Source organism: Rhamphochromis sp. 'chilingali' (genome assembly GCF_963969265.1).
Source record: "Rhamphochromis sp. 'chilingali' genome assembly, chromosome: 22".
NCBI lineage: Eukaryota > Metazoa > Chordata > Actinopteri > Cichliformes > Cichlidae > Rhamphochromis > Rhamphochromis sp. 'chilingali'.
In genome coordinates, this window is record NC_137950.1 from 11209851 (window position 1) to 11228703 (window position 18853).

General features: G+C 40.8%; 3 protein-coding genes across 4 annotated transcripts; 1 reads left to right on the forward strand and 2 right to left on the reverse strand.

Annotated features, from left to right (window-relative positions):
- Positions 1-567: 567 nt before the first annotated feature.
- On the forward strand, positions 568-6995 carry dlgap5 (discs, large homolog-associated protein 5). Its single transcript, XM_080873909.1, has 19 exons — positions 568-694; positions 1586-1833; positions 1916-2097; positions 2277-2351; positions 2466-2505; positions 2604-2681; positions 2802-2891; positions 3010-3090; positions 3211-3248; positions 3342-3592; positions 3842-4003; positions 4085-4173; positions 4321-4481; positions 4571-4672; positions 4841-5093; positions 5181-5758; positions 5883-6048; positions 6214-6257; positions 6403-6995. Exons 2-19 carry the CDS (start codon positions 1596-1598, stop codon positions 6511-6513), a joined length of 2739 nt encoding a protein of 912 aa, XP_080730035.1. The 5' UTR covers positions 568-694; positions 1586-1595; the 3' UTR covers positions 6514-6995.
- rsph10b (radial spoke head 10 homolog B) lies at positions 6589-12412 on the reverse strand. 2 transcript variants are annotated; one of them, XM_080873910.1, is made up of 17 exons: positions 12145-12412; positions 11975-12050; positions 11740-11808; positions 11345-11518; positions 11185-11270; positions 10988-11108; positions 10712-10888; positions 10490-10586; positions 10280-10395; positions 10019-10208; positions 9821-9929; positions 9571-9650; positions 9103-9242; positions 8482-8586; positions 8249-8386; positions 7750-7825; positions 6589-7288 (listed from the first exon to the last, which is right to left on the reverse strand). In XM_080873910.1, exons 1-17 carry the CDS (start codon positions 12249-12251, stop codon positions 7011-7013), a joined length of 2139 nt encoding a protein of 712 aa, XP_080730036.1. In that variant the 5' UTR covers positions 12252-12412; the 3' UTR covers positions 6589-7010. The 2 variants fall into 2 exon arrangements, with proteins under 2 accessions (XP_080730036.1, XP_080730037.1); XM_080873911.1 differs by lacking the exon at positions 11345-11518.
- A 557-nt stretch (positions 12413-12969) lies between these two features.
- pms2 (PMS1 homolog 2, mismatch repair system component) lies at positions 12970-18735 on the reverse strand. The gene is made up of 15 exons (XM_080874015.1): positions 18287-18735; positions 18047-18186; positions 17851-17937; positions 17663-17765; positions 17394-17577; positions 16635-16802; positions 16388-16485; positions 16200-16299; positions 16034-16118; positions 15797-15949; positions 14433-15303; positions 14181-14348; positions 13987-14087; positions 13720-13889; positions 12970-13347 (listed from the first exon to the last, which is right to left on the reverse strand). The coding sequence occupies exons 1-15, from the start codon at positions 18298-18300 to the stop codon at positions 13204-13206; spliced, it is 2586 nt and encodes an 861-aa protein (XP_080730141.1). The 5' UTR covers positions 18301-18735; the 3' UTR covers positions 12970-13203.
- Between the last annotated feature and the right edge of the window lie 118 nt (positions 18736-18853).

Consider the following 18853-nt stretch of genomic DNA (forward strand, 5'->3'; position numbering starts at 1 on the left):
AAAAACAGAGATATTATAATTTATTTGGCTTCAAAATATCACTTTTTAAATCTTCTGTCTAATTGAGAAATGTATTAAACTTATTTATGATGAACACTTTTATTTGCATCACATTGTACAATCATTTCATTAGTTTTCTGTGGATGCATGTGTATTTTTATTTTAGGTTGCTTTGCAAAGTAACAAATAATGATTTACAGTTCATTTCATTCCACATGGATTTAACCCACATAGCTGATTGCTGATTATAAATAATTCCCGTGTTCAACTATATCAGCTAAACAACTTAATATTAATACTAATTGTTACCCTTCCTACTGTAAATGCCTGATTTTATCAGACACATGCATATTGTGTAATTATACAGGGTTTGACCTTTAAAAAAAAAAAAGAATTTATTCCAAGCAAACGTTTTTATACAATTTTTTTCTCCACTTTTCTGGACTAATTTCAGCACACAATGGAAAGTTGTTACAACAGCAACAAAATAATCAGAAGAAGAAGAAAAGAAACTAACCAATCAGGGCTCACGTACGACTTGCAGCCAATCAGCGTAAACTTGGACAAATTTTAAAAACTCACCCGCCATGATTGTTATGTTTCTGCACTGAGCGTGTACGTTGCGCTGTCAGGTTTTAGTAAGTAGACAAAAAAGAAAAGAAAAATATTGTACCTCTTTGGAAAAAGAAAAAAGGTAAGTTGGGTTTTTAATCATAAAAGTTGTTCACTTAGATATATTTGTTAACGGAACGTTGAACTCTGCGCGAGTCCTTCTGTCAACAGTCGCGGTGGAGTGGGTTACAAAACTAGCATTGGTTGAATAATTAGCTCGTGTTCCTGGTTCGCCTTTGAAAGTATCTATTTCTACTCACTACACTTTTTAGTAGCAGTAGAACAAAACACTGTGCTGGCTCACGTTTATTTTCTCCAATTTTTGCCTTATTATATTTTGCTTTTACTCAGGTATGTAGTTGGTGTAAGGTTCACGTCTCCTTCAAATCATACTTTAATCCAGTAACACTGACGTTGACATTTGTTTGCAGAGAAACCACCAAGGAAAAAATTAAGCCATCGCGACGCCATTCCTGTCGTTGTTTTAACGCAATTGTTTGAATTTCCGGAGAATAAGAAAAGCGGGAGGGGAAAAAACACAGCGTCAATATTTTTGATCTGTTGGTTGTTGCGTCTGCAAGCTTGTAGCTAAACAGGCCAAAATGAAGCCGTTTTTGCCGTGTTACCATTTATAGTGCCTAGCCTATACCACATACTAAGAAGTGTTTTTTGTTTTTTGTTTTTGTTTTTTTCCCCTGACAGCTCTTGCTCAGTACATTGTCCATGTTTTGGGAATTATTTTTGTGTGGTTTTAAAATTGCCACCACATGAATAACTAATACGTTTAAAAACTGCCTAATTTCTATTCTTATAGCTGATTACAACACAAAAAACGAAAAAATTTTGCCATTCAGTTTTTGATCCCTCTCGTTTTTATCTAATATGACAAATGTCTCCTAATGTCTGTAATATCTATTGCATGCAATCTGCAGTACCTTTCAAAACATTATGTTTCCCTTCTTGAAAAATCCAGATACCTGATTATGGAGTCACGATTTGCTCACCTGCGGCAGCGGGACACCAGTGTGTCGATGCTTAGGGTAAAAATGTCTCGGAGAAGGTCTCATTCCCAGAAGGAGAATCGAGAACGTACTGTGAACACCCGGAGGCAGCTGGATAAACTCCCAGAGCTGGAAATGTCCTCCCTGAATGCCTCTATTGCAGTGGCCAATATGTCAACCATACAAGAGAAGACGAAAAACAATGAAAAACCTGCTAAAGGTATGGCTTCACAGTTTAAAAAAAAATGGACTGCTCTAGCTCTAGCTGATTTGTGCCCTTTCCCATGCTTGTTACTCCACAGCAAAAGCAGTGGAAGATAGGCTGAAACAGCTCGAGCGCTGGAAGGAGCGGAAGGCTCTTGAGAAGGAGAAAGAGAAGAGGGAAAGGGAACGTAAAGGGGTGTTTAAGATTGGTCTGTATCATCCAACGGGAACCATTACCTCACTACCTGCTGTCCCAGATGCCTCAGCAAAAATCCAAGAGGTAAGAGGGGACTTATCAAAAAACACTTTAGGTAACTTATTATAAAACAAGTCTGTGAATCACATTACTTCCCTATCTTTTTGTTGGTTCTTTCATAACTGTGATGACCACATGATATCAGAGGATATTCTTTTTGGTCTCAGTGGAATTTATTTATTTATTTTTGGTTATGTTTTCAGAAAAAGGCGAACACGGCTCCATCCCAAAGTATTAGAGTCACTCGTTCAATGAAACAGCAGCAGCAAGTGGAGAAGGTACTGTTTTCTTCCACGCATGCACCATTGTTTTCACAAGTTTCGTATTTAACTATTTAAAACAAAAAACTAATACTTTGTTCATTTGTTTTTCTATTGCCTCAATTTCTGCAGCCTCTGAAGATACAAGATCCAAATACTGGACTGAAGAAGGGTAAATTAACTGAATGCCCCTTAACTGAATTTTTATTTTTTTAAATGCAGCTTTTGATTAGAAGCAGTTTTAGTAATGACCTTCTTCTCTTTCTGTAGGACAACCTGCTGTGGAAAGATCAACAAGGACCCGGCTAGCTTCTGCCAAGCCTGCATCAACTACGACCAAGACCAAAGGTACAAATAATTTAAAAAAAACTGCCCTTGAAACCAGCCATTGAGCTTTGTTTGTTTTGCAGTACTGCAATCCTGTGTTTAGCTCTTAATTTGTGTCTGTATTATCCCATTCTACCATAGACGCACCTGCCGTACGAGCTTTGTCAACCAGATCTGCCAACAGACCTCCAGTTCCTGTGGTAAAAGGCAAACCTAAGGACAAGACTGCAGGTATTGTCTGTCTGGTTTGGAAGCTCATTTCATATCGAAACTGGGAAGGGAAGTTAAGAAATGGCGTTGAGGGATTAAAACAAATGGATATTTGTTTGTGTTTAATGTCTCTCACCAGTGTCCGATGCAAGAACCACAAGGAGCCGAGCAAATCTTAATCCTGTGGCTCCCCTGTCTGGTGCACAAAGGAACTGTAAAGGTATCATGAACCATAAAACCAAAACAAAATTTGTTCCAAATGTGTCTGCCTCACTTTACATTGTGAACAGTTGTTGGAATTTCTCTCACCATTTTTGTTGTCCTTCTTTATGAAACACAGAAGCAGTCAATGACACTATCCATCATGCTGTCTCAGAGGTGAGCAGTTCAGTGAAACACACGACAAACTAAACTTGTGAAACTTTTAAGTAACTTGGAGTTTAATTGCTTTGCTGCTCCTGTCGTGTGCAGGAACCTGAGCTGACAGTGCCTGAGATGCAGGACATTGAGAAAAGACCTAGTCCTCCCAGCCCGACACCATGTGCTGAGGAAGAAGACATGGTGGTGGATCAATCTCCAGCCAAGCCTGTTTCTGCTGATCTCGTCCCATCGACATCCTCATTTGCTCCAGAAGGTTTTCTCTTCCAGGCTCCGACTGGCTTGTCATCCTTCAAGTTTGAGCCTCTCACACCTCGTTCAGCAGACTCCTTCCTTACACCAAGGTCTGCTTCTTTTTTCCGTTTCATCTGCTCAAATTTTCCTTTTGCTAAATATGTACTGAAACACTGATGTTGGCCACAGTATTGCAAAACACCAATTAATAGATGTGTTTACTGCTGTTGTTACTCAGCATTACTGTGACGAGTCAGGCAGTAGTATCTTTTCTTTTTTCTTTTGGGCCCTTTTTAAAGAAAATATGTAGGCTTTAGAATTTCAGTCAATCTAAAAGCAGTGCTGTTCTTTCCATCCAGCTCCAGCTTCAACCTTCCACCAGCCCCCGTATTCAGTGATGAGCAGAGCGAATCGTGTCCACCTAAATCTCCTCTGCGCTCTCCTCCTCATACCTCTCCCACGGTTGCCCCTCCAAGTCCAGGTGGATCAGTGGAAACCAAGCACGACGTACCATATTTCAGGTACTTTTCATATTGTTTAGTCTTTCAAAAAAGAACGCCTTTTTTTTTTCTTTTAAAAACATTTTCTTTTAAATGCTTCAGATCAGAAATGGCCAATGAGACAGAGAGACTGATGAGCTTGTCTCTCCACTGGGAGTCTAAAGTGGAGGATGAGTCCATCCCAGAAGAAAGTGAGTTTATCTTCTACACCAATTGATTATTAAAACCTTGAATATTTAATTTTGGTTCTGTAGATAGTGGTTGTTTTTCATATGAGGAAAATGGTGGATTTCTCTGACTAATAGTAATTTTGTTATCTTCTTTCTCATCGTGTTCAGTGAGAGATCGCATGCGCACAGCTGTTGGCCAAGCACGGCTGTTGATGAAAGAACGCTTCAACCAATTCAGCGGTCTGGTGGACGACTGTGAGCTAGGCCGAGGGGAGAAGATCACCACCTGCACTGACCTGCAGGGGTTCTGGGACATGGTTTATTACCAGGTGATGCCTCGAGAGGTGCAACACACACATTAACACGCAAACAAGGAGAAGTGACCTAACATCTGTTTTGCACTCTTTCCGCATTCCAGGTCGAGGATGTCAACAAGAAGTTTGACGCTCTGAAAGAAGCGGAGGAGCGAGGCTGGGTGGAGGAGCACAAGCCTCCACCACGACAGAAGAAAGTAGTTAAGGTAAAGATTCCTAATTTAAGCTTTGGTTCAATAACACTGCTTTACTTTTGTCAACACACAGCTGTGCCATCATAAAACTAATTGAGTTTTATGGTTGCTGTTTCTGTAGTCATTTGCATATGAAGGCCTCCGTGTTTAAGAAAACAGCTTGTCCCGTCTTTTTCACAGAAACAGCTAGCAGCATCTGCCAAGCCTGCAGGAACTAATGCAGCAGCTAAGGCTCGTCTGGCTGCCGCAAAAGCAGCCATGAAAGCCAAAAAGCAGGCAGCTGAGGCAGAGAAGGCAGCCGGTGCTGCTAACACTGAAGACTGTCTCGTCTTGAGCTCTCAGAATCCACACCCACAAGCAGGGGCTCAAAGGCAGGACACAGTGGTCTTTGATGGAGGCTTCTTCCAGGTGGAGAGCCCAGCTAAACAATCAGGTGACTTGCATGCCAAAAGTTTGGACTTTGGATGACTCTGGATTTGGTCTAATCATATTGCACATGTTGGGTTTTTTCTTTGTTCAGTTAGGAGATCCAGCCATTTAAATGCTGCTGTGCTGCCTGGGGTCTCTCCCTGCTCCACATATCTCTCACCTAGAAGGGTCACCCGGCGCTCCCTTGCGTTGGCTCAGACACCTGTTCAACATGTTCACGCACCCGCACACCTCCGCCTCACTCTCAGACAAACCCCAGAACCAAAGTCTCAGTGCGGCACTCCTCAGGCGACCCAGAGCAGAAGGGACATCGTGAACATCTCAATGGATTTCTCACCTGTCAAGGAAGTGATTTCAGATGACACCCAACCTGACGGATGCCCTGCACAAGTGTCAGAAAAAGTCTTCACAGACATTCCCTCTGTTCCACAACTCCTTCCAGCAATCCTCGAGCCAGCCGAGGATGTAACTGTTGATAACCCTGTCAGTCCAGCAGTTCCAGGCTCTCCGTGCAAACAACCTGCCGTGCCCCCAGCTCCTGAGCCCTCATCAGCCCCGAGCTTTACACTGTCGCCCTGTGCAACTCCTAGCCAACCTTCCGTCTCTTCATCTGCTGTGCAGGGCCTAGTGGAGACTCTGTGTCACACACCAGACAGCACAGTCGTTGAGGTAAAATAAATTTCCCTCTCAATTCTGTTTTGTGCTTCAGAACAAATTTTTTTTTTTTTTTTTTTTGGGGGGGGGGGGTGTTTTCTAGCCATGTAATGAATATATTATTCTCTCGTAATTTTAGGAAATTTCTGGACTGGATTTTGAGAGATACCTCCAGCCCTCAGACAGATGCAGCCTGTCACCAAGGGACACAGTTGCGACAGAGACACTGTCACCCATGGCAGTGGATGTAGCGATGGAGAGTCCTAGAGGACAAGCTACGAACTTTCTTACTGAGAAAGAGTCTGGTAAGACTAATGTTTTATAACTTGGCAACACTAACTAATGAAAGAGATTTTTATGTTGAAGTGTTGTTGTTTTTTTTGGGGGGGGGGGGGGTTTGTCACCACATTTTTAAAAACTACACATTTTCACCATTTTATTCATTCTTTTGCTCACTTCTGTCACGACAGCACTGCCAGTGGTGTCTTCGGTGTTAACTCGTCACTCACGACAGGTCAAAGTTTTTCCACTTTTCTTCTAAACACTAGGGTTTTATGGAGTGGTTAAGTAGATAGATCGATCCTAATGTTTTGTCCAAAATTGTCTTTGTGATTTTTCTCTTTGGATTTTTTTTTTTTTTTTCCCCTTTTATTCTTTAGGTACAGACAGCAGAGTCTGCCTTGCTTCTCTTCACCCCAGACCTGAAGGACAAGATACGCCAGTCAGTCTGTCCGAGTGACCTCATGGTCTTCACCCCTCCTAATATTTAGTAAAGAGACTGAAGAAAGTAAAGAAGTGTTTATTTTTGACTTGTTTTAGCAACTTTTTACACTTTTTAATATTAAAAAAAAAAGAAAAAAAAAAAGATTTTTGACGTTCTTAGATGAGTAGAAAAGTTTTCTCACGCAAAGTTCTAATTAAAGTTTTGGTTACAACCAATAAAGAACTCTGTATCTATATCCAATCACAAATGAACAAAATGCTCAACGCTGTTATTACTGACTGCTTTTATTTGTTAAAACGGGATACACAAACGGAATCATTTGTTTCATCTTGTATTCTTCAATTTTCTGGGGGGTTTTTTGCTAAGGGGGGTGAGGGGCATTTCTTCTGAGAAGAGATGCAGTCACAAAATCTTTGTTGCAAAGTGGCAACTTGGAAAATTTGAAGATTTTTCATGAAACCAGCCCTTTACTTGCATGTCTTGTTAATAATGGAGTACAACGTGTGTGAGGTCATTGTATTAATATTTTCACTTCATAATGCTCTAAACTGAACCAACAAAACTAAGGACATGATAGCTGCATGTTGTTCTGACAGCATTATTTGGCTTTTGTTTCATCTTATCTAGAGCAACCTGAGATTCTGGGTGGTGCTTTTCTTCCATTATGTTTCTTGTGACCAGCTGGTAATAGTCAGATGCTGGGAAGAAAAAGTGGTTGAAGAATTCATCGACAGTCTTCATCTTAAGTTCCAATTTGCAGTCTTTAGTGTTGTTTTCTGCTGGTCTGCACATGATTTCACCTTCAGGATCGTCTGTGTACTCTAAAGGAAATAAACATGTTAGGCATTTTAGTTCTGACACAATCATTCTGAGAATTTGAAAGTACAAACCAGTTTTAAATATGTGATTTGTGAAGTGTGTATTTACTGTGCATGTCTAGCTTACATTGAATACAATAAATGTCCCTTCATTTTCTGAACCATTCTTATGTAAAACTTTGGGTCTATGAAATTTTGAATCTGTAATGATGACAGTAGGATAACATCAAGGGAAAAGAATTTAAGCCTTTTTAGGTGGTCAGTCTGCAAAACATTTAAGCATTTTCAAGGCGAAGTTATGGACTCGGTTTACATCCCAGTCACCACTGAAATGAAAGGTTATTGGTTTAAGTTCTTCAAAAAAACCCTGCCCAGGCAAGATAAGACCTGCTTCTAGAAGGCCTGAAGTCCTATATATATATACACACACACAGGCATGCATACACTGAAACTATAAACCAAACCTGCAGGCTCGGGTATCTCGTTGGCTTCCGTCTTGACATCCCACTGACTTCCATCCTGAGCACTGGAAATCCCAGTCTGCAATAAAGATGGGATTTTATCTTATTAAATATTTTAGCAAAGTTACTGCCAGTTTTGTGGCATATTCCAGAATCACCCTTCACAGATGCAGCCCCAGTCATCTTTTTGTGCATACAGTGTTGGTTGTTTTGTCAACCAATACTGGCCTGTATCGGCTAGTAAAACTGCCAGAAGGAAAACTGAGTAACACTGAAAGTAAATGAATAGGGGAAAAAATACAGGAGCTTGTTAATTTTGAAATATATAATTATGTCACAGCTTGCAAAAATATGTTTGGTCCTTAATATGTTTGAACAACTACATATTTTACATGTGACATGACATTACAAGGTTAGCAGATACAGAGATTATGAAAGCGTTGAGACAGGATCTGACCAACTGGAAGGGGCTGTTTTTTGTCTGTATCATCTCTTCACTGACCTCCACCTCAGGCGAATCCTTCCTGGTTTCAGTGTTGGACCCAAAAACCCGATGGTCCTCCTTCAGTGTTTCAGAAACCTGCTCACATGTAACTTCTGCGCAGCCCAGAAGCACCTCAAAAAACTCAAGGAACGTAATCTGCAATGGAAAGAACAGAACAACAGCTCTCATGATTCAAAAAGAGTAATATTGTACCAAAAAACAGCTGAATGAGTTTACTGATGTAAACAGACCTCCAGATCAACACTGGCAGAAAGGTTGTCGGGGTTGTGGCTTTCTGTATTGATGATCTCCAATAACCTCCTTGTGGTCAGCTTATGGTCCAACAAATGGAAATCCTGCAAGTGGTTACAACATGAGGTTTTAACTTTGATTAATTGTTTTTGTGATAAATAGGCATGTCATTCATCCTATCTGCTGTTTGTTTGACCATAAATCCACTTTAATTTTTTTAAAGTATTGTATTAATGTCAAATCTGGGACATAAAACTTTCATTCAGTTTTATTTATATAGTGCCAAATTACAACAACAGTTGTTTCTGTGTGCTTTATAATATAAGGGAAAGACGATGCAATAATACAGGGTTAACCCAAACAATCAGATAACTTCTAACAACAAGCACTTGGTTATAGTGGGAAGGAAAAATTCCCATTTAACAGGAAGGAAGAAACCTCCAACAGAACCAGGAGGAAGAGCCACCTGCCGTGACCAGCTGGGAGTGAAGGGAAAGAGGGAATAGAGCAGCAGTAATCATTTAATACTGAGAAGCTTTTAGTTTGCACTGATGAAACAGGCAGCAAAAATGTAATGTACTATTTATACAAGCAAAGAAAAGTGTTACAGTTTGTTGCACCTTGAACATCCACAGCAGGTGATGGCAGGTCATGGTCTGTTCATCCCTGGTGGCTGTGCAGAAAAGCTGAAAGACTTCCCAGCACCTCTTCATATAGTTCATAGCCACCACTCCAACGTCTGGCTGCCTAAACAGAAAGCCTGGACAGACGCAACTATTGTTAATGAACAGTTAGTACTACATACTATAGAGTTAAGCAAGAGTGTTAAACACTACAACATCAGGATTCTACAGGAGTATCAAAACCTGTGAAGAAACCCAATTGAGGAACCAACAAACTACTAAACCAAAACATTAGTAGTAACTGAACTTTTCTTTCACCGATTTGCTCTTTTAGTTCTGATTACAGTGTCGTTTGCTGTTACCTAGCAGTACCGCTGATGAACGGATTGTCTCTGAAGTTCACCAGCTAGTGAAATACAATTTAAATGAATCACATACAATTGGGTCTGTAGCATGTGTAAGCACCTTTTACATTCTTAGCATTTGGAAGGATGTCATCTGTCATCAGTTTGGAAAAACAGGCAGCCAGAAGGTGCTTTGGTGACCTGTAAATAGAGAAAAAAATGAATTATTACAGATAACTGATCATGATTAATCCCGATTAAACAAAGTTTTCTTGAGTATAAACAAACTGATTTTATTAAGTTTATTAAGGGACACCCCAGGCAGTTTCATTGTGATATCTTCTGATAAAGATAGGAACAGGTTCCCTTACACCATGTCTTTACTGTGGATGTGGTGGGCCACAATGACAAGATAGCTGATGAGCTTGCGAAGCAGCACAGGCGTGAAAGGCGAGTGTATCTCTGCTGGATCAACATCCTCTGAAACACACAGAGTGAAAGCGGTTAAAATAACCTATAAATACTCTCAGAGGATCATTCAGTGTCTGCTGTGGAGCAGTCCCTTTCACCTCTGATAAGACGGTCTATCTGTGTCAGAGTTATGCCGTGATGATGAATGTTACAGTCTTTGAGCAGGCGCCAGAACTGAAGACGGGACAGCAGGAGGGTGTTCACCGGGGAGTGGGCATAACCAAGCCTGCTGTAGAAACTACAAATTGACCTCAGCTCTCTTTCTTGCCTCAGCACCACAAACTCCACCTGTTACACATGATACACGGTTTCAGGGTGGGAACACGGCTGTAAATGAGGACGCTGGGCTGAGGACTGACCTGTTTGCGCTCTGTGTCACGTTTTCTTTCCGGGATCATGTCCAGGAGACAGTCAATGTTCAGAGCCATGTCTGGTCCCAGTAAAGATGAGTTACTATGTGACAGTGGGAACGCACCTATGACAAATTTCAGAAGGATTTCAAGACTGCAGGATTGCTTATTTCCTCCTTTACTATTTTGAACATACTCTTGAATACTGTTGCTCCTTACCGAGAGGAGCACTATGTGCTCTCAGGTTGGGTGTGATAATTTGGTCATCCACAAAGTGTCCCTCGAATGCACGCCCGTCACTCAGTGTGAATTTTCCCTAACAAAGGTGACATTTTTCTGAATTTTACAATCAGAGTTGATTCATTCTGCACTTTTAATACATCAATAAGAAAGCATACTGTGGATTTCTCTAAACTTTTTCCAGCTGACAGTGAAACACACCTGCCCGTGCTTTTTATTGTTCTTCCATTCTCCTTCATAGATCGCACCACCAGCGTAGTAAAAGGTTCCCCATCCATGCCTCTGACCCTGAGCAAATTCCCCTGTGTATCGATTGCTCTGGGAATACTGAGATCCATCTTTTCGTCTTAAATTCCAGACATGTGTGCCTTGGCCATGCTGCCGCAGGAGCAACCAAAACATAAATCTGATTCAAGAATTAATTTTTTTTAAGCTTTATAACTTCATATATAATTAAACTAGGGTTTTCTTTCATACCTGCACTCCATCCTGCCATGCCCCAACATACTTCTGTCCCAGATTCAGCCACCGCATCGTGCCCTTTCCATGCCTCTGGTTGGTCTTCCACTCACCAGAGTAAGTGTTCCCAGAAGGGTAGCTATCAGGAACAGATGTTATTGCAGGGTAATTCAAATACAACACCAGATGAGGAGATATATTCACCTGATGCATACCATCTCAGTCCACATCCTTCTCTGTTGTTCCTCACCCAATCTCCTTTGTACCAAGAGTTTTTTTCCTCGTTATAATACGCCGTACCCTAGCACAAACGAGACCAATTAAAAAGAGACAACCAAATTCCTAAAAAATGACAAAATCAATGGTAAATCATACCTTTCCATGTCTCTTGCCCTGATGCCACTGCCCGCTGTAAAACAAGCTGTTTTGGGTACATTTGTAGGTTCCTGTCCCATGTGGTATACCGTTGTAAACCTCCCCCTTATAGGTGCTGCCATCTGCCCATGTATAAGTGCCCTGGCCCATGGGAATATTGTGTACAAACTCTCCCTATTAGATAAATTCAATTCAGTATTTTGCCTGCATTCCTTTATCAAAGACTTTGCCTCCACATTATGTTTCATTACACCTTACTGACCTGTATTTTTATGAGTGTGTATATAAAGGATGGCTGTTTTTAGAAATGTTACATATACATTGACTTTTCAAAAACCCTGCTTAAGAAAGGATACTGTACAGTTAGTTTTTAATGCATAATTTCTGTATGCTACCTCATATTTTAGTCCAGCTGCCCGTGTGAATGTGCCGAATCCATCCATAAGTCCTTTGGAAAACATGCCCTTCACAAAAATACAATTCAAACATACATTTTTGTTATTTGTTTGATGCATTTTTTTTTGGAAGGATATAAACACATTTCAAAATATATTATAATATAATAAATCCTTAATTGATTTATGAAATTCGGTCATTATTTGTATTTGAAATTCATTTGTAAAGCTGTACCTTGTACACATGGCCTCCTTCAAAATAAGCTACACCTTGTCCATGAAACTGCCCTTCACAGGTTTCCCCTTCATATCTGTCAGAAAGACACCAAACCTCACACCCTGAGTAACTTATACGTTCTCTAAAAACAATTATTCACATAACTAACGTCGTGAATAACAATGTACCTCTGTTCAGTTAAGATAACAAGTGGGGGAAGTTCATAGTTGCCTTCGTCCTCGGGCTGCTCGTCACTGTCAGGATGATTCTGGAGCTTGATTTGGCTCATCGTCATCGACTTTTAAGATCGTCTACCCTCCTCCGTTTTGGATGTCATACCCAACTGTTATTGTTTTCCCTTTTTATTATTATTTTTCCCAATCAAACATTTTCCTTAGCCTCTTTTCTATTTCTCATCTTGTCTCAAGTACTGCACAAGCTGGGAATAGGAACTTAACCATGGCAACGGACGCTTACAACTACGGAAGCCTGAAAGAAAGCCTTCATTTGAGTTTGCTAGGCTAATCCTTGGTCACACCCTGACCTGGTGGGCTTTGAATGCGCAACTGATCTAGTATTTACGATAACCTTAATAAAAGGCATTTTGTGAGCGCAAATAAGTAAATAATAAAACATATTTTCCAGATACAGCAGTCGGACACTTTCAAGCGTCATTAAACACTCATTATGGATTTCAAAGTAATGGAAAATACATTATTTCCATTGTTAAATTACTTCTGCTAATCTTAAATCGGCATTTGCTACTGGAAATTTAGATAGTCTGATGTGTATAACGTTTACAAATCCAGTGGCTGATAAAACGATCCCAAATCTTGTGGTCCTAAAGTGACGATATTTACAGATCGTTTGCTTTTCTGCATTTGCCTTCAGTAATTTTACCACTCAGGTGTGAATCTAGGTTGACCTCACTCCAGTAGCAGACCCATTCAGTCAACACAACACAATGCAAACCTGTAAATAAATGATTTAAAGTAACAGAGACAGAATACATATATTTTTCCAGTATCTTTTTTTATTGTTCTGTGTAGTGTATATTAAAATAAAAAAATATAATATGTAATATACATTTTTAAAATCTAAACACAACTAAACATGACATTAAATCAATAACAAACCATTTAACTCTACAATATACCATAAGAGTGGTTTGACAGAAGTAATCTGGAGTGAGGACACATTTGAGTTATCTTAAATCAGTTACTCCAACAGTTCCTTCCTTTGCAGACTCAGTATTGTGAGATGACGTCCAGGTTAGCGAGGTGCCTCATGGTTGGCCTGCCGTGAGGACAGTTCCATGGATGCTCGAGCTCCCCCATGTGAACCACGAGCTTCTTCATCTCATTAACACTCAGAGCAGTGCCGATCATCACCTGATGAGCAGAAAATGTATCAAAAAGCATTTTTAAAATAATGTTATGCAATTTCCCTATAATGACATTTTTAAAAGATCTTAGATAACTACAAATTACTAGCATTACTAACAGGGTGTATCATACCATATAGTTTATGTATGTAGCTTTCCAAATCAAGCTTCCTCAAAGATGAATATCATTTCTGAGTCCAAAAAAACGTAATATCACGATGGGCAAAACAATCTAGAAATCGAGACTTCAAAAGTGAACTTTAGAAACCAATAAGTGGCCACGTCCATCCTTTATATACAGTCAATGCTGCAGTCTATGACTATCCAGTCAAAACTTGAGTGAGCACTTAAAAACAACGTCACAGTGATATAAACTCACAGATTTCCGACAAGCTCTGGAGGCGAACATCTGCCTGACTCTGGATGGTCGACACATAACCCCTGGACTGTCGCTCAGCATGAAGATCAGTTCTTCGATGTCTGATGGACCGAATGTCCAGTTTTTACTGGTGGGCAGTGAGACCAACTTCACTCTCTCCATCACCTGAGCTGCAGTCCCCAAAAAATAAACAACAAATATAAGCTTCATATTTGTAACTGTCAAAATAATCAGATCACTTTTAATCCCTGGTGCAAATTGTATTACCGTCCTCATCAATCAGAAATTCAAAGCCATTGCCCTTGAAAATCTCGATGTTCTCTATGAGTACGTTCTCACTGACTGCAGTGAGGTGAAGTTTTTGTGGGCTGCAAACGGAAAAAGAAAATAAATAAAAACATACTCGGATTGCCATTGGAAACATTCCAAACACGGTTTTACTCAGTGATTTACACTCTTACACAATGAGCTTCTGCCCTTGGAGTACGGTGTGCTGCTGTAGCATCTCAAAGTTGTACTTCTCATCTGTGGCATGCTGATCAATCATGAAAAGGTCCGACTTGAGTTTTGTGATAATGAAGCCCAGGTTAAACTGACCGATGATCTCCATTTCTTTAAACATTTCTTTACTGAAGGGATTAAAAACATTTTTCTTTTAATTATTTGTTTGAAAATTGCACACCGACAGTTAAGTCCATACCTCTAAAATCTACCTGATCTCCTTCTTGAGCTCTTCTTCTGCACTCTGGTTTTCTCCTGGATTGATCTTGGCTCTGAAGCGTCTGTACAGCAGCTCTTCCCCGGCCCTTTGTTTCTGCTGGTCATGTAACCTCCTCATCTTCTTTGCAAGCTCTGCTAAAGAGAACTGAAGATGCACAGTCCTCCTCTGCAGGGAGACTGGAGCATCCACTGTCAAGGGAGGTTTCTCACCAGCGTTTGAAAAAGTGCTGGATTCTTCTTCTGAAGGGAAATGTGGATCGTCTTTCCTGGCCCTCTTGGCCTCTGGACTGACAGCAGAGTCCTCATAAGGAGTGCATGCTTCAGTCTCTAACTCTGGATCTTCGGGAACAGTGTGAATGTTGCCTGATGTCTCTTTAAAAGTTTCATTCTTAACACTCGTTCTGTCCACTTTTGGAGGACTGGACTCCAGGTCAGAACACTGAATATCGGGTTTTGCTTCAGCTGTGTTACAACTGGACCCAGCACTGTCTTTTTGAGAATCAGTGTCCTCGCAGGACATCACTCGGTACCTAAACCCATCTAGCACCGACTTCCCTGCCGACGAGCATTTATCCAGCTGTCTTGTGTATTTTAATGGAGATTTTAAACTTGAGTTGCAGGAAGTTTTTACAGGATCCTTAAAAAAAGACTGCAGTGTTTTCTGTGTTGTGCCACTGCCGGAAGCTTTTTCCTTACTCGACTTCCCAGAACTGGAACTGTAATGACTTGAAAAAGCAGCTTTTAGGCCGGCCAGATTCAGGGATGACTTTGGGCTCAGAATAACAGATTCGGTGTCCTCCTCACGTTCTGCCTTGTTCTCGTTAGACAAGACAGTTCGGCAAGGTTCAGATGTTGATGTTGCATCTATGAAGAAGCACAGAAACAAAATGAAACTTTTAAGAACAGCTAATAAAAATACCATTCATTGGAAAAGGGATAATTAAATACTGAACACAAAATGTGCTGATTTGATTAAACCTGGCAGGGTCCATATGCCTATGATATCCCATGAAGTAACTGTACATTATTGTCTTGGTAGGACATTTCTGAAAATAATATATGAATCCATGCTTCATTTGATAATACTTTGTAATACTTTATGGACTTCTCCCATAAAGTAAACAGATTTTGTAAAAAGATTCTACACGTGGCCATGCATTATTAGAAGATAAATACTATGTAGCTCTCATGCTCCCACACTTAATTAACTCATAACCATGGCGTTATTTCCTCCTTCCCTTACATTACTAACCAGTGAGCGCAAGGACAAATATTCCTAAAAACCTCTCAGTGTTGCTATTTTACCGTATTATTAATGTAAAGATATGAGGGTCTACATGTAAAGGTGTATTCTTACTGGTGCTGGGTGCAGGTGTATAGTTCAGGCTGATCTTATTGACTCCACCCTCATATATGGCGATGAGAGAGGTCTTCAGAATAGCCAACAGGAGTTTCTCCTCCTGAAGGAAAATCTGTCGCTTGTCCGGGGTTACATTCACATCCACACACTCTGAAAACACAACGCACATGCACTCAGGGAAAATCAAACGGGTTCCATAAATTACATCAGCTTGATTAATCCCCATTTTCTCACCTGAAGCAACAGCTACGTTCAAGGCAACAAATGGATACTGATGTCTGTTGTACATGTGATACACTTCGTTTACGAGTTTGGTCACCTGCAGGGTGGGAATAACCAGAGTTCAGGCAGGAATGATGAATTCTGACACCTCCTCATAAAGCCACTCAGCAGGAATTACCTTCAGGGGGTCACAAGGCCGACTGTTAATGAAAAAGAACTGCCTGTCTGTGGTGCTTCTCCCAACACCGTGGTCACCTTGAGACACAAAACCTGTGATCCTGTCAAAAGCAAACAAAATAATAATAATTACAAAAAAGAAAATAATAACAAGAATTGTGCAAAAAGGTCTTCCTATAAAACACTCACGAGAAAAGCTGTTTGGGTAGATCTGCACCCTTGAGTCCATATTCTTCAATAACATTTTCAGTGGGAGAAACTTGCTGGAAAGGTAGAAGACTCTGCAGCTGCAAGATGTACAGCCAGCACATAATCACAGAAAAAAAAATTAATATGAAATAAAACATTTAGCAAGCACATGAACCGCTTTTTGACAAGCCTCTTTTATGAAGTATCAGGCCAGTGGCTTTGTTGTTATTAGCAACAGCATATTAACCTGCTTTGGTCCAAATATGGCTCCAATGTTGTCTCTCATACTTTGGCTGCCAGTAGTGCTGAGGACTGTGCTGCGCTTTCCCTGCCCATTTTGGTTGGAGCAGGTAATGCGCACTCCTGTAGAAATGATACAGTAGGACTGCAGCACATGTATCATTTTGGCATACTCCTAAAAACACAGAACAAGATAATAGCCGTTATTAAGGTCTGTTGACATTGTTGATCTAATTTGTTACTTTAAAGTTAAACTTGGCATAGAAAATACCCACTCTTGCCGCCGCCTCTCATCTAGGACAACTCCAGAGTAGAACAAAGCCCAGGAAACTGGCTCTGGAGCCCGAGTTGTATGTTGAGGCGAACCAGCCCATCTCAGAGATGTGACCTACCACGTACCACAAGCTAGTTTTGAAAGCCACGGATCAACACACCAGGACCTTGTCCCTGATCACCGCTCACCGCACTGGGACTGGCTCACGGGTGGAACCCTGGTAACCCTGAGTTTTTAACCCTTGATTTTTTTTGGACTTCATAGGGGTTGTTAGAATCGCTCTTTGTCTGGCTCCTCACCCAGGACCAATTTGCCTTGGGAGACCCTACCAGGGACAAACTGCCCCTGACAACATAACTCCTGGGATCACCGGAACGCACAAACCCCTCCACCGCGATAAGGTGGCGATTCACAGAGGGGGCACCTGAAGCCCACTTTTGGAAAACTCAGTATGTGAAGAAAGACAATGAAAGAGACGACTGAATGCCCGACCTTCTTAATATTGCGTTGAAACTCCTTGTGTCGAACAGGCAGGGTGGAAAAGAGCTGCTGCAGGCTGACCGTGGTGCCCTGTTGCCGAGGATGAGGGGTCCTCTGCACTAGGTGGCCTTTGTGGTCAAAAACCAACTTTGTGCCCACCTGGCTGGACTCGTGGCAGGTAATGACACTTAAGTCACTACAATAAGGAGCAAGAGCAAATTTTAGCTGGCAAATAATTTAGTTTTATATCTAAAATTACCGCAGAACGTGAAATACTTTACCTCAGAGCACATAAAGAGCTCAGGGCTTCACCTCTGAAGCCAAATGTTTCCACGTGGATGAGGTCAGAGAAATCCCTCAGCTTTGATGTGTGATGCTTCAGTGCTGTGGAACACACAGATGATTTCTTCTTAACAAACAAGCACAGGCAGATATTGTCTAATTACACAGATACAAAGGTGACACTTACTCAGTCCTTCAAAGTTGGCCTCCTCAACACCTTTGCCATTGTCTGCCACCTCCACTTGTTCAGCTCCACTCTCCTTCAGCTTGACATCTGCAGCATGCAAACATGTGATACATTAAACTATATCTAACAATGCAAAACAGTATTATTAGGCAAACGGGACTCTATCGAAAAATACTTTGGGTAAATATTTAATTACCAATGTTGGTGGCTCCTGCATCAATGCTATTCTCCACCAGCTCTTTGACAGCAGTGGCCAAAGTCAGCACCACCTGTCCTGAGCAAATCTGATGCACCGAGTGCTTATCAATAGCTCTGATGGCCCCGGCAGGTTCAGAGCTGCAGCAAAGAAAATCAATGTTGAATTCCAGTGTACAAGGTAACAAAAGTTTAAAAAACACAAATATATCCATATGAACAAATGCTCTCGCTAGCTTACCATGCATCAGACATCTTCGAAGAGTGGAGTGACTTGAGAGTTTAAATTTGTTTTTTTCTGTAAAACACCGAATAGTTAGTCCCTGCCGTCCCTTCTGTCAAATAGTATCATTGGCACTGCTTGCCAGTACATCCACTACCCGACACCATGCTGTAAACACAAACCTAAAGCAAGTCCCGCGCGAACTGCGCAGATTGCTCGCGAGCGTCACGTGTGCGCAGAACAGCGCAGCTTCCTATTAAAAGCAGCAAAACAGTAATATAATGAGTGCGTAAGAACACAGCCTCAAAAATAAATACAATAGTAGCAAAAAAAGTAAAATAAATGGCACTGTTAGAGTAAGTATTTTCAAAGCTGTTGCCTAAAGCTTAGTATTATTTCATCACCAAACCGACTCCGTAACGTGTCAGGGCGAATGTGCAATTATCCAGTTTTTAAAAACGAAAAGACGACTTTTTAACTACAGGGACCACCTCAGTGTCTTGACTTTTTAGTTTCATATTTTTCAAATGCGCTTATGTTAATTTTACTTTAAGTTTTTATTTTATTTTATTTTTTTATTTTACA

Bases quoted from the DNA above. Each gene is read 5' to 3' on its own strand.
- pms2 (XM_080874015.1), bottom strand. The intron at 17,938-18,046 runs GTAATTAAATAT...TGCATGCTGCAG, and splicing joins TGCAGGAGCCACCAACATTG to ATGTCAAGCTGAAGGAGAGT. The intron at 14,088-14,180 runs GTAAGAGTGTAA...TTCCGTTTGCAG, and splicing joins CAAGGGCAGAAGCTCATTGT to CCCACAAAAACTTCACCTCA.
- rsph10b (XM_080873910.1), bottom strand. From the start codon at position 12,251: ATGACGATGAGCCAAATCAAGCTCCAGAATCATCCTGACAGTGACGAG. The intron at 11,519-11,739 runs GTAGCATACAGA...TTTATCTAATAG, and splicing joins CAGCTGGACTAAAATATGAG to GGAGAGTTTGTACACAATAT. The intron at 11,109-11,184 runs GTATGCATCAGG...TGTTCCTGATAG, and splicing joins GAAGGATGTGGACTGAGATG to CTACCCTTCTGGGAACACTT.
- dlgap5 (XM_080873909.1), top strand. From the start codon at position 1,596: ATGGAGTCACGATTTGCTCACCTGCGGCAGCGGGACACCAGTGTGTCG. The intron at 2,098-2,276 runs GTAAGAGGGGAC...TTATGTTTTCAG, and splicing joins CCTCAGCAAAAATCCAAGAG to AAAAAGGCGAACACGGCTCC. The intron at 5,759-5,882 runs GTAAAATAAATT...TCGTAATTTTAG, and splicing joins CAGACAGCACAGTCGTTGAG to GAAATTTCTGGACTGGATTT.